Below are 14,977 nucleotides of genomic sequence, written 5' to 3'. Positions count from 1 at the left end.
ATTGAAACACTTCCGTCACCTGTTGACGACATAATTTGATTAAACGAATTCGTTTTCACTGGCTGCCTGCCGTAGCAACAAACGGAATTGACAAAAGACTTAACTCCGTTTCGTTGACGATCAGACATAGACGAAAGACTTCATGCATGGATGATTGTCAATGAAACGGAGTTAAGTCTTTTGTCAATTCTGCTTATTTGTTATTGTTATTGTTATTCCTAGCTCATTTTTTCCTGATTGAGGTGACATATGAAAGGGCAGAAACTGAATATTCTAGAAATGTGAATTTTTCTTCGAAATTCAAATACCGCCCGCCAAATGACTTTTTGGTTTCCTTCATTCAAATTGCTTTTAATCACTCATGCGTGAAATATTCATTATATGAGTTGCATCAAATGAAAGAGGAGGATCTAAGCTTTACAAATATGTGTCATTTATTAATTATAATTGTGATTAAGTTATGATAAAAAGATCGATAATTCTCGCTTTCGTTTTTTGGGGTCGCGCTGTATAACACTGAGTTCCCTAGGTCATACAGCCAATACTCAACATATTCAATTGGTTTTCGACACTCGGACATTATTTTTGATGCTCTTTTGGAAAACGAAGAAAAAATTCTAAAAATAGATTTCTTTTTTAATGTCACCGTAGCTTCGGTATATAATATTTTAATTTAACATTATAGCATAGACGGCAATTAGTTTTTAAATCCGATGAAAAGTAACTATTAGCATATTTGGGTAAGTATTAGACCTTGAAAAAAAGGCAACATATACTTTGAGAGTTCAATTGTTATATACATATTTACAACAACAACGAATATTACAGGATAGTAAATTACTGGATAATGTGAACAATAATGCATGTAATCTAGTATAGCAATTGAATGTACACTCTTAAATAACATTAAAAATACAAATGTATTTATAACTGATAATAAATTATATGAAATCATTCTTTAAGTTTGAAAAGCATTATATCGTCCTACATTCAGTGCTAAGAAAACAGACACTAAACAAAATTCCTCTTGTCATTTTATCTTATTGGAAATCGATAATGCAAGATTGTTTGAACATGTATTTAACGGTGTTCACAGAGCTTGCCATTCTCAATGATCTGTCCGGGATCTGTCCAACTAATTCCATGCTATAATCGAAGAAGCGAGGGGGGGGGGGCTATATGTTTAAAGCATTTTTTATACTTTGGCACAGAAAGTAAACCTTCAACTGCCTGTCTCGTATTATGCTGATGAATGTCACTCACTTTAATTAAACTTTCTTGTAAGTAGGATGGCGCCAAAATGATTTGTGCATTTGCACATCATTAACACCCTGAAATTCAAAACTTTTCTCAATTGGCATCCATTTCTTCCCCTCACACCAAATATTTGAGGCTAAGCGAGGAAATGAACAATGCCACCCCTCCCCTGAAAAAATGGTTCCGTAGGTGATTATTATGACTATTAAAACGCTTATGATTGTAAAACTGAAAGAAGGAAAATGTTATCATATTGCAAAAGTGATGGTAATGGGATTGGCACTGCCATCTGCACTAAACAGAAGATAAACTAACAGGTGCGGTAACAGGTGCACTAGAGGACGTCTCTACTAATTTGTGCTCAAAGACAGGATCATGGCTTGCTCGAGAGCAGATGAAGATGCCTTTGAGTGCGGTACGAAACTGTGGATTCCTGGCTGTATAGATGAAAGGATTCAAGCATGAATTGAAGAACGCCATTGTTATGAGAGAACGTTGTAGTGGACTCCCGAGGTAGCTCCTTGCAATGAAACCCATGTTTGCACAGAAGAAGGCAATCTGAGATGGAGCCCAGCAAATGATAAACACTATTATGACAATGAGCATCATCTTGAGAACGCGAGTGCGGGCTGTAAGGTGGTTTGATGGCTTGGCGGTGACGGATCCTTCGGTTAAGATCTTGGAGAAATGTTGGGCCTCTTGATGAAGTTTCTTGGCGATCAACAGTTGAGTCAAAAGGATCAAGAAAGTGGGTACACCTATGCGCAGACAGACGAAGTAAGCGGCAAAGGCCATGTCGCCTTCAGGGGAAAACCTTTGACGAACGCAACGTCCAGTGATGTCATCAACTTTAAAGATAAATATGTCCCTGCTTCCCGCGGTCATGAACGTCAACCACACCAGAGATGTACAGATGTACACCCGCCGTTTAGTGACCATGCGATTGAAAGTCAGAGGATAGACAACTGCAAAGAAGCGGTCAAAACATATGATGACGAGTTGATACGAGGACACCGTGATGAGCATCCATTTCATAGTCTGTGAATAAATGAATATACAATACAAGCGTCCAGCTGCACTTAATGGCATTGTTTGAGCTCTTGGGAGGGGAATCATTGCAATGGATAATAGGAAATCTGCAACTGCTAGATTTCCTACCAAAATGTCAGTAGAGCGACTTGAGGAATTCTTCCGGAACACCACAAGTATAACCAGTAGGTTCCCCACTATCCCTAGAATCGCAGAGACCAACTGCAAATCTATCCACCAAGGCCACTCCATTGCCCGCCAAGACCACCCAAATGTAGCCTTTGGTAGCGTTTCTTCGGAACGGTCTTCGATTTCAGTGATATTTAATGGAAATTCGGTAGGACCATCATCGTTGCTAGTAGCATCTGACAATCGTATGATGGTGCTAGACTCAGATTTGCGGCTGGTTGATTCGTACGCCATAACCGTTGAGAAAGAATTTGACTCTGGAGGACCAGAAGTTCTTTGGAGATCAATAGTTGATTGGTTTGTTGCAAGAGACCCATGATGACCGACATCAGAAGGACAAGCATGGAATAGAACTTGGAATCCATCTTCAAACGGCAAAATACAATGTACGTCTACCTGATGAGGGATGAAATTTTTAAAAGAATACGAAGACAAAAAAAAGTCATCTTTTTTTCCCAAGCAAACCAAAACAACAAATTTAACAGGCATAGTGATGGTGGTATTAAACTAAACGAAATAATCGTCTGTTAGGAGCCACAAGGGCGTTAACTCATATTATCTAACACAGAGTTTATATACTTCTGGCTCTGGAGAGGCAAAATATTCTTTAAAAATTCAATGTGGATGAAAATTTAAAAAACACTTCAAGATTTCCTGCATTAAAAAAATGAGTGACAATCCAACAAAAAAAATGCAACTTTGAGCTTACCTGATCGTGCTTTCGTAAATATCGGCAACTGAAGCGGTTGGTCTCTCTACTGTTATCACATCCAAGCATCCCCGTTTTATAGGGTTCGGTGGCATTTAGTGCTATACGTGTATTTCATCACTCTTAATTTTTTTCTCCTTAATGTAGATATTCTATATGCTATTATAGTCACTCTACTGATTTGTGCAACGACAGTGTTTGCGACAAAATTAAAAGAAATTGCACTTATCTCCAACATAACTACTTCTTTAAAATGTCTAATTGTCAAGACGATGATGAAACTTGATTTAAAAACAAACTTCAGGCTTCAAACTTTGTCAAAGTAATCGTTCAATCGTGTTCATCCTTGAAATTATTATATATCTTTCATTAAATTTCCAACTTCCACTTTTGAGTGGACAGGAAATGTACTTTCACGATAGCCAAGTGACTCTTTTTAACCATTTCAAAATAATGTACTGTTTAAGATATTCACTTTGGTAAAAGGTGGTCAACTGTTGAAGGTTAGCTACAATTAAGTGGTTAATGGAAGCCTTTATAAAAATTGCATGCATTTCGCCCTGCCATAATTATAAAGAAAGTAAATATCATGCGCCGAAGACTAATGGATTTTGAGAAGTATAAAGATGGATGTAATGGACTTGAACAACATAAATTATATTCATGATATAGGTCTACAACTATTTTGTATAGTTTATACGCGACAGGTAAGTGCTTTAGAGTTATGTGACCAGAGGCGGCGCTCCTGGGTGAGGGGGGGGGGGGGCACAAAGGGTCACAATGCCCTCTATATTGAAAAAGTTCCCCAAAAGTATTAGTTTGTACTCCTGAAAACGACTCTTCCTATACTTCCAAGAAATGCCCCCTTTGAACCCCTGATAAATGGCCTTATTCACATTTGATAAGTGCCCCCTTTTACTGTCAACTGCCCCTTATCCTTTCTAATGAGTATCCTTTCCCCTTCCGATAAATTCCTTTTTTCAAATCTAATAAAATATGTCCCTTTTCAAACGTGAGGAATGCCTCTGGTCACATCTGATAAGTGCGCTTTTTCAAATGTGATAAGTTCCCTCTTGTTTCTTTCATTAAGTGACCCCTTTCTTTCCAAATAAATTCCCCGTTTTACCTATATTTCTCACTGTCGCTTGATGAGATGGTGCCTTAAAACCCGAACAAGATTGGTTATTTTCACTAATAATAGTTGGTCGGTTGCAATGCGACCTCAAATATGTTGTAAAGATCTCAAGATTTTTGCTCGCTCTCAAATGAATCTTCAGACGACCACCACCATTGGCGTAGCAAAAGGGGGTGTGTTAGAATTTTAAAGACACCCTTTTCTGTGTTTTACCCATGTTTCTATGCCCCCCCCCCCTGGCAAAAAAGAACAAAAAAGTAAAAATGTTTTTTTTTTTTTGCTCAACGGGGGAAGGGGGTGATGTTGAAGAAAAAAGGATTGTTCACCCCCCCCCTCCCCCCAACGGGGGGCTGAGCAAAAAATAATAAAAATAATAAAGGAAGAAAAAACGAAATAAAAAAATTAAGAACGGGGGAAAATAAAACAGGAAAGAAAGGTAAGGCAACATTTTTGGTTTACCACTTAACACTTTTTTGCGTAATAATTCCACTTGTTTGATGTACCGTAATTTCATTAAGTCGAACTTTTTGTAGGGCCTAATGTTTTGTCTTTTTGGGTCTAGCTTCATACTAAATTTAAAGACTGCATACGTATGTATTCATAAACTGTATAAAGACTAAATTGTAAGACTGTATACAGTCATATTCTGTCAAAAACGGCGATCCTTATGGTGAACGTTCATTTGCCATGCTGCCCCAGCTTTTAATGAATAGCCTCCCCTATTTTCTTAGAAACATTAATACGATGGATTCGAAAACAAATATACCATGAACTTAGAGACGCTAGTTGAAATTATGGATTGAGGTGGCAGGAATAGCACTAGTTTTTTCAGGGGCGTAGCCCCGAAGAAAATAGTGCCATTTCTGTCACCGAGGAATCCATAATTTCACCAGTGGCTTGAAATATTGCATGATTATATTTGTTATATATTTTTCAAACCAACCTTCATGAAAATAATAATAATAATAATAATAATGATGATAATAATTTCTGTCATCGAGGAATCAATACTGATAGCACGTTCATCTTGATCGATCGCATATAATGACGTCATCTCTTCTCTACCCTTGCTTTTCCTTTCTCCTTTGTTTTTATTTTCATTTCTTTTGATTGTTCGTCTTGTGTGTGTGTTCATTTTTTGTTTTTTAATTCTGCTGTACTTGTTATCGTGTGTTTTAGTGTTGCGGGGGCGGGGCAGTAGGTGTTCTCTTTCTCTTTAGAAAAAAAACATCTTTTATCATATATCTTTTTCTTTCTTTTTGTCATAACTCTTTTTTCTTTCTGAAGGAAATTTAAAAAAATTATTGCGAAAAAGAAGAGTGATAATTTGAAATTTATATGCAAGCTGGTCGAGGAAATTCTGTAAATTTATGTGCGATTTGTTTAAAATGTGAAACCATAAAATTGTTGATGTGAATATTTTTCGTCTATAAATTTGTAACTTCATTTACAAATATATTTTATATTAAAATGTATTTGTAACCTAGTATAGAAATGTCAAAGTTCACTTACAAATTTATTTAGGCCTACACCTATTATGAAGATCATTTGTAATTTTATATAAAATGTTATAAATTATGTAAAATTTTCTTTATGAGAGAAGAGAAAAAAACATGGCAACAAAATAAAATCCATTGTATAGTGAACTATGCCATGGATGACGTCAATGTAGAATACATTGTTCTTATCGGTAACATCATAGCAATGTTATGTTTGGTCACGTGATGCTATGTTGACCAATCACTTGACGGGATTTCCTTAATACAAAATATAATATTCCATAACTGAAACAGATAAAAAAACTCGGTTACCTGTTTTCTCTTAACTTAACCTAACTTAACTGTGTAATGCGCTCTACATGAATGTTTTTTTTATTTTTTTTTAAATTATTATTATTATCATTATCATAATTATCATTATTATCATGCATTATCAATATTATATTATCATTATTTGTTATTATTATTACTATTATTATTATTATTATTATTATTGTTATTATTATTATTATTATTATTATTATTATTATTATTATTATATTATTATTATATTATATTATTATTATTTATTATTATTATTATTATTATTTATTATTATTATATTATTATTATTATTATTATTATTATTATATCATCATCATCATCATTATTATTACCATTATCATTTTTATTATCATTAAAGTCCATTCTCTAGGAATTTACATTTTCATTTTTATAGGAAGTTGTCTATTGACAAATCTAGTAATATTCGTTTGATCATGCTTTTCCTCCAAGAGGATGGGAACTCTTCTCATACCCGTACCAGCCCTTTACTAGAGGCTTATTCGATGAAACTTCTTTATAAAATGAGGGAAGACAACATTGGGACACATTCCCTCCATTCTTTCCAGGCCAGGTCAATATTGTACGCAGGCCGTACGCTTTTACCCTTTGGAAATGTAAACTTAAACCCCCCTTTTTTTTTTTTTTTTTTTTTTTTTTAAATTATTAATTCCCATGGCCGACCTAAAAAAGGTGATTCAACGGAGCAAAATGTCAAATTTCCAAATTCGAGACCAAAAGTGTTAACACTTATTCAGCTCCTGAGTCGTTGCGATTTTTTTGGGACCAAAAAAATGTGTCCTCTTACCAGCTTATCAGCGGCTTGAGTCGTTGCGAAATTTCGGACCGATTTATAAATGTTAAAACCCCCCCAAAAATCCTGCGTACGCGCCTGATTGTACCAATTCCCCCCCAAAATTAAGAAGGAAAAGTTTTATGTAGTGAAGAAGCACACTTTTTACACTTGAAGTAATTAAAAAAGAAGATTTTGTAAACTAAGAAGATGTATAAACCTTAGAAATTATATATTATTTAAGAGATTTTTTCCCCCGTAATTTGGACAAAGTTCGTAAGGATGCTTTAACGCTGCTTATCCCAATAATAGACGGAGAAGGAGTAAATAGACTTTGATTGGCATGTGTGATCGAAAGTGCACCTGAAATACAAAACTGAAAACTGAAAAATGTAAAATTTTCTTGCTCGGTCTGGTCAAGAGAACATCAGGGTATGACAATGACACACATCATCATAATGCACTATCAAGACATTTGCGATTGATTTATCAAACACTACAACGTCTTTGCCTCATGCTGGCGCTGTCGCTTTTTATAGTCTGATTCATGTTCATCTTGCTATAATAATTACTATTATGTTTTTTATTTACCAGTTAGCCTTATCAGTGACAATACAGTACTTTTGATGGTTCTCTTTCCGACCATTTGGGCATTTGATTGCATCGAAAAAGCACATTATTTATGGAACAATCTAATGAAATTATCAGACAAACAAATCAAGGCACAAGTGTTTACGAAAAAGAAATAAATTGTTAGTTCGAAATTAAATCGAAAAAGTTAAACCCTTCTAATAAGACATAATTATACAAAACCTTACTTAGGCCTACATACAGCTTCACATGTTGTCAGTGAGTAAATAATATTCGGTTATAGAAAGAAATTATATAATCACAGGCTATAGGTTGTTACAGTAGAAAACGCTGACTATGTCCCTCGGATAGGTCGTTAAATGAGGGCCCCTTTTAGAGGAGAGAGAGTAGAGGAAAACCCGATGTGCATGGTTGTCCACACCCCAAGTAAGTTATACCGAGAGGATAGGATGGATGGTCACAATGATTCAATCCACTTTTTCCCTCCCACGCACAGGTGACGCCAAATATCTAATAAAAAATAAAAATTAATTGATATTGAGAACTATAATGATGTCATTAATAATAATGATAATGATAACAATCATTATGATAATGATACAATCATTATGATAATGATAACAATCATTATGATAATGATAATGATAATGATAATGATAATAATTAAATAGTAATATCAATAACGACAATAACAACAGTCACAAGATTTAATCTATTTTCCCCTCCCAGGCACATGCAGGTGACGCCAAATTCATAATAATAATAATTTAACAATAAATGATATTGATAACTATATAGGCCTAGAATAATAATAATAATAATAATAATAATAATAATATAATAATAATAATAATAATAATAATAATAATAATAATAATAATAATAATAATCATAATAATAATAATAATAAAACGATGATTATGATAATGATAATACTAATTCAAATAAGCATACCTGATAGAGTGAGCAAGGTAGGAAGAGAGGGATAGATAGACAGGCAGACAGAGAGAGAGAGAGAGAGAGAGAGAGGAGAGAGAGAGAGAGAGAGGAGAGAGAGAGAGAGAAAGAGAGAGAGCAAAGAGGTTTGTCCTCCTGCCACGCCCATCACAAATAGAGTAGATTTCAGACAGATTAGTGTTAAAATGAATCAAAATCATGCTCCAAATTATTTTAAAATATAGTTTTATGATTCCTTATTGTAACATGTTTGGAGTTATCTCTTCCACTTTCAACAATATTGGAAGTCATGTGTCCAACTTTACATATTTGTTGTGATAGTAACCTAGCTTGGTCTGGAAAAGCAGACTATCACTTACATTTTGTTTACCATGACGTCACAGTTTCGGTCTACATGTGTGTGCATGTTTCCTCATTGCCCTTTTTCGTCATTGTCGCATCGGCCAAGTCCTGGCTTGCTCGCTCCACGAGTTACGATCGAACACGTCGCTACGCTATTTATTGAGCGGAGACAAACTGCCAGGTCCAATGTTCACTTCGGGCTTCGAGCTGACTACCATTGACTGCTGTACGTGAGCTGTACACAGTGCCTGCTGTTGTTCAAATCATTGTAATATTATTGCGGTTGCAGCCCTGGAATTGGAAGTAATTTTAGCTGCTAATCCTCAACTACTTTACATGTGAGTATCTGCCTGTTCAATCAGGTTCATATCACTACTCCTACGACTAGTACAGGTACAAATACATGAGATCTATAGAACTAGACTCAAAATCGAAACGGTCACCAATACTATTTTGTTGTTGCTGTTGAAAACTTGACATTTGAATTGTAATACAATTGTATGTGTTGCACTAGGCCTACAACTTGTAGATATGGCTATTGTATATGCCGATCATCTTCAATATTTACTAAAATTGCACATGTGTGTGTTTTGGGTAGGGGCGGAGCGACAGATAGCATGCACTCTGCGCGTAATTGAGGTGAACGAGAAATTCCACACATGTAATAACATGAACAGGAGGTATAGGAGGAAACTTTTTGTTGATAGAGAGCTTGTATCGCCGTGAATGCGAGTCATATTATGAGTGCATCTTCAATGCGAAGTCTGCGTATCTCAAAGATCTCATCAAGAATGCTGACACTAAAGAACTGTTTCGTCTTGTGAAGACACTCTCAACGCCCACTCAATCTTCACCTCTTCCAGATCATTCTTCTGATAGTGAACTCGCCAACAGATTTGCTACATTCTTCAGGGAAAAAGTCGCCAAAGTTGTATCCTCTTTCCCTAATGTAGTACCAGCACCAGCTTCAAGATCTTTTGCTCCAGGCCCTCGTCATGAACTCTCTGATTTCTGCCTTGTATCCCTCTCACAAGTCAGGAAGCTCATCACTTCACTTCCTTCTAAACACTGTAAGCTAGATCCGATTCCTACCTGGCTTCTAAAGGAAGTCCTCGATGAACTCCTTCCTCACATAACCAAACTGTTCAATCTCTCGTTATCATCCGGAATAGTTCCAGAGTCTTTTAAAACTTCTCTGCTTCTTCCCCTCCTAAAGAAGCCGAGTCTCGACACGAATGGACTTAAGAACTACAGGCCCATCGCAAAACTGCCATTCCTTGGGAAGGTTTTGGAACGTATTGTGTCACTACAGCTGAAAGCCCACATTGACAATCTCGGTTTGTTTCCAATCCACCAATCTGCCTATCGGAATCATCATTCTACTGAGACTGCAACTGTCAAGGTCCTAAATGACCTACTTCTAGCTGTAGATAAGGGTAATGAAGCTGTCCTCATCTTGCTTGATTACACTGCCGCATTTGACACTATCAACCACGACCTGTTACTCCATCGCTTAGAGAACGACTTCTCCATCACCGGCACCGTACTTCAATGGATTCGCTCCTATCTCATGCACCGAACTCAGAAGGTGATCATCAATGACACCAACTCGGAATCATTTCCCCTCATCTGCGGCGTTCCTCAGGGTTCCGTGGTCGGCCCCCTCCTGTTTGTTCTTTACACCAGCCCTCTCTCAAATGTTATTAACCTTTATCAGAATATTCAACACACTATGTATGCAGACGACACCCAGATTTATGTAACTCTTCACCCAAACAGCAGGACAGTAGCCGCGAACAAACTCACCAGTTGCCTCAATGAAATCAAAACCTGGTCTTTTCAAAACTGTCTCTGCCTTAATGATTCAAAATCTGAAATGATTCATATTACTTCTAAATTTCGGAACTCAGACCCCTTTCCTGATCTTGTTATGAGTGATGGCTCTCTCAGTTGTTGTGCTTCTGTGCGTGACCTTGGTTTAAATATTGACAGCAATCTTACTTTCAAACAACACATTAGTAATATTTGTAAGTCTGCTTCCTTTGGTATATATAAGATCAGTAGAATCAGGAGGCTACTTGACCGACCCACAACTTCAAAATTAGTCCATGCTTTTGTCTCGACCCATATCGATTACTGTAATTCTTCTCTTTCTGGCCTCCCTCAGTCACATCTAGTCCCACTTCAAAGGGTACAGAATAGCGCTGCTCGGCTTGTGACTCTCTCGCGTAAATCAGAGCACATAACTCCAATATTGAACTCACTACATTGGCTTAAAATTCACCACCGCATATCCTTCAAAATTCTTCTCCTGTGCTACAAAGCTATCAATGGCTTAGCCCCCTCTTACCTTTCCGATCTCATATCCTTACGTTCCCGTACGTCGTCACGAACACTTCGTTCATCTTCCACATTACTGTTAACACCTGGACCCCGCACTAACACCCGGTATGGTGACCGCGCCTTTTCAGTTATTGCCCCCGCTCTCTGGAACAAACTGCCCGCCTTTATTCACTGCGCCCCCTCTGTATCTCAATTCAAATCTCTACTCAAAACCTATCTTTTCAAATTGTAAATTGCAGTTGTGCGTCGGTCAATGGAGGTGCGCACCATATTTGTCTTTATTTAGTTGATTGCCACTGTTTTTCTTACCTTATCTATGTTACTTTTGTATTTTTGCTTTTTCTTCTAATTTAATTCTACGGGTTATAGTCTTCTCTTAATCAGAACACTGTGCGCTTAGAAACATCAGTATTAAGCGCCTAATAAATGTTATGTATATTATTATTATTATTATTACAAACAAACATGCGGTATAAATCGCAGAATCAGAGAAGGACTTGCAGCGACTTTTGGATGTTGTCGTCAGAGAAATTTATAGTGACGAGAGGATTATCACTAAATTACAAGAAAACAGAATGCATGGTAATTTCAAAAAAGGGATGAATACCATGCTCTCTTAAGATCAACAACAATCAAATTAAACAAGCCACCTCTGTTAATTACCTCGGGACTACAATTACAGACGATGCAAGAGGCAAGCAAGAAATCAAGAGAAGGATTGCACTTGCAAAATCAACTTTCTCCAAGTTAGAAAACATCTTAAAGATTAAGAAGCTGAAGATGAAGACGAAACTTCGCGTACTCAATTGCTATGTGTATCCAGTTCTGATGTATGGATGTGAAGCTTGGACCTACCTAAGAAAGCAACTGGAAAGTTGTGAAGTTTGGTTCCTGAGAAGGATGCTTAGAATTCATGGACAGAAAGAGTTTCTAATAATGAGGTATTTGCCATGGCAGGAACAAGACAAAAGCTTCTGAATGATATAAGATTAAGAGGTTGACAGCTGAGCTTCTTGGGTCATGTTATTTGAAAGAATGGTTTGGAAAATCTTGCATTGTCTGGAAGAATAGAAGGGAGGAGGAGTATGGGTAGAAGGAGGATTCTGTGGATGAGTAGCTTAAGGAGTGGGATTTCTGAAACTGGAATCGATCTCAGGGAGAATGAATTACTTTATAGAATATGGGACAGAAAGTTGTGGCATTCCATGGTCGCCAATATCTCAGGACATGGCACGTAAAGTAGAAGAAGAAGAATAACTCGAACACTTTCGTTTGACATGTTAGTCCAATTTGTTTTCAAATGAATGATCATGAAGCACTTTTAATAGCATTGTCTTTGTAATTTTCTTGCAGTGGACTGTGGATCCCTCTAAAGTAAAGGCAAATTTATAACTCTTCTGACTTCTCAAGTAACACAACTGTATCATTGACCATGCCTCCAAAGAAGCGAGCAGCGAGCACTAAGGCTGGCGGGAAGGGGGCTAAAGCGGTGAAGAAAGAACCAGATGATGGAGGTCTGAAGGCTGCTGTTGAGAAACTGAAGACAGCAGACAAAGGAAAGAAAGTTACTCATACTAAGGATAGCCTGTGCAGCTGGCCTGGTACAGTGGTAAGTTGTTCATACACGTACTACATTTTAAAGGGGGAAAATAAAGAGAGAATTTCTGGTACATATGTGTTCATTCATGCTTCTGCCTGTGAAGATCATCTTCCTACTATCTGGACAAAATTCAAGCATAAAGTAGAGAAGAAAAAAAATAGTGATGATAATTTCCCAAGTGCTCTCTTCCTTGATGACATTCACAAGACAATGCAGATACATAAGCATTAGTTGTGATGATTTGTTTTAATAGATAAGGAAGTGATTCGGTGGATCAATCAAGTAGACAGGATATATAAGAGAATGGTCTGTACACTGTTCTTAAGGTATAGACCAGTTCTGGTCATGCTATTGCATTGTGAAAGAAACGTTGGAATCGATCAGAAAAGGTTGATCATCTAGCATATAAGTATTGGTGTGTACTGCAATGTTCTGGAATCATCAAAATGATAAGAAATTTTGCCCAGTTTTGGTAAAGTTACAAGCACTATACACAGAAAGATGTATATACTACGCGATAACTATCCAGACCGGATCGATATGATAATTTACCAAATTTATCAATTAATAGGCATGTATCACCACATATTAGTTGAAACATATTCTTTACCATGATTGGAAATAAGAGCTTCCATTTCCTTTTTGTGTGAGAGGGGGGAGGGGGGCGTTTCCAAAACTGGTTTATACCTTTAAGACATTCAACCAGAGTTTCTGTTCAAGCTCGGATGACTTCCAGTTTATCCCATTGCATACGAGGACTAGATGGCTCCTGTATGAAGCCCAGCAGAATGATGGATTCATAAGCCTTGAAGTAGGGGAGGGGCTAGGGGGATGCAGCCCCTCCCCCCCCCCCCCAGCGAGGTGCACAAATATCATCATATTTGAACAGTGGGGTGCCCAAAGCCCACCCATATCCATATTTGAACAGTGAGATGCCTGAATTATCTCACTTTTGATCAAGAAGTCCATGAATATGGATTTCCTGTGATTTTTTACTAAAACCAAGGAGTTCTTGCTAAAACAGTGTCAATGTTTTTGTAATGTTAAAAAAAATAAAAAAATTAATGGAACAATTGTAAAGCTATGCCTGTACATGGATTCAGTAATTAAGAGATTAAACATAGGCATCAAGACTAAATTAGGTTTAAGTTTTCATTATGCAATATGATATGATTTGGGTCCATGTGCTTGTATTTTCTACATGAAGGTTCCTTCTTAACAGTAGTTTTTTTTTTTACATGAACAGGTGGACGACTATGACTGTATGCTGAACCAAACAAATATAGGCCACAACAACAACAAGTTCTACCTGATACAACTCTTGGAATCTTACTCGGAGTATGCTGTGTTTACACGATGGGGAAGAGTGGTAAGTAATCATTTATCAATGTTAAATCTGAGATGTGTGGCCCTACGTGTTATTCAGTGTCTATGATATGGTGTAATATTGAAGCCCTAAAAAAATTGCATTTCAAAATGATAACGAAGTGCCTCAAAAAAGTAATAAATCTTTGAGTGACCGGTTTTACCATACTCATTTTCCCCAAAAGACTGTAGTGTTATAAAAACGTTAGGAAAACATTTTTTACATTTTGATTTCCAATCATAAATATCTTGATAATCAGACAGGTGATCGGCTTGTAAAAGTCGTGTAAAAGACCTAAAGGTTTATAATTATCATTGCAGCATGAGCTAAATCCAGGATTTTGTTTCAGAATCTGAGACAAAGTTACCCAATCCCTTTAAGTCAGAGATTCAAAACATTTAACATGTACATTTTGTTTTCATCACAAACTAGTAAAACTAGGAAGTTCCAAAAGAGTGTAAGAAATAATAAAACCATAAGAATTATGGCAATCATGCAGTGTAAGATGGATAAGCTATTGCACCATAGTCCTTACAACAATCCTTTGCATGAACCATATGCCCTATCAATCACCCTACCACCCTTGGTCAGCAGTATCACAGATGCCAAATACATATATGTTAACCACGATTTCTCGCTAATTTATACCAAGATAACAGTTATGATTGTCAGAATTTGAGTATGAGAAATGAAAACCCACTCCTCCTTTAGTGGACCCCTCTGTTTCCAACATGTATTTCTAGATTTGTTGTAAATGCTTATAATTGATTTGTTATGTTTTGTTGGAAACATGAATGAATTGAAATTGAAATTGAAAATGTCTAAAGAGAACTCTTGTGAAAAAAA

General features: G+C 36.6%; 2 protein-coding genes across 2 annotated transcripts; one reads left to right on the top strand and one right to left on the bottom strand.

Annotated features, from left to right (window-relative positions):
* Window positions 1–1,551: 1,551 nt before the first annotated feature.
* On the bottom strand, window positions 1,552–2,292 carry LOC757007 (allatostatin-A receptor-like). The gene has a single exon (XM_001197211.3). The coding sequence runs from the start codon at window positions 2,290–2,292 to the stop codon at window positions 1,552–1,554; it is 741 nt and encodes a 246-aa protein (XP_001197211.2).
* A 6,622-nt stretch (window positions 2,293–8,914) lies between these two features.
* LOC115924468 (protein mono-ADP-ribosyltransferase PARP3-like) lies at window positions 8,915–14,206 on the top strand. Its single transcript, XM_030986600.1, has 3 exons — window positions 8,915–9,160; window positions 12,519–12,774; window positions 14,012–14,206. The coding sequence occupies exons 2-3, from the start codon at window positions 12,598–12,600 to the stop codon at window positions 14,198–14,200; spliced, it is 366 nt and encodes a 121-aa protein (XP_030842460.1). The 5' UTR covers window positions 8,915–9,160; window positions 12,519–12,597; the 3' UTR covers window positions 14,201–14,206.
* The last annotated feature ends 771 nt before the right edge of the window (window positions 14,207–14,977 follow it).

Source organism: Strongylocentrotus purpuratus, unplaced genomic scaffold (assembly GCF_000002235.5).
Source record: "Strongylocentrotus purpuratus isolate Spur 01 unplaced genomic scaffold, Spur_5.0 spur5_contig_838, whole genome shotgun sequence".
In the NCBI taxonomy this organism is placed as follows: domain Eukaryota; kingdom Metazoa; phylum Echinodermata; class Echinoidea; order Camarodonta; family Strongylocentrotidae; genus Strongylocentrotus; species Strongylocentrotus purpuratus.
This window is presented reverse-complemented; position numbering and strand designations above follow the sequence as displayed.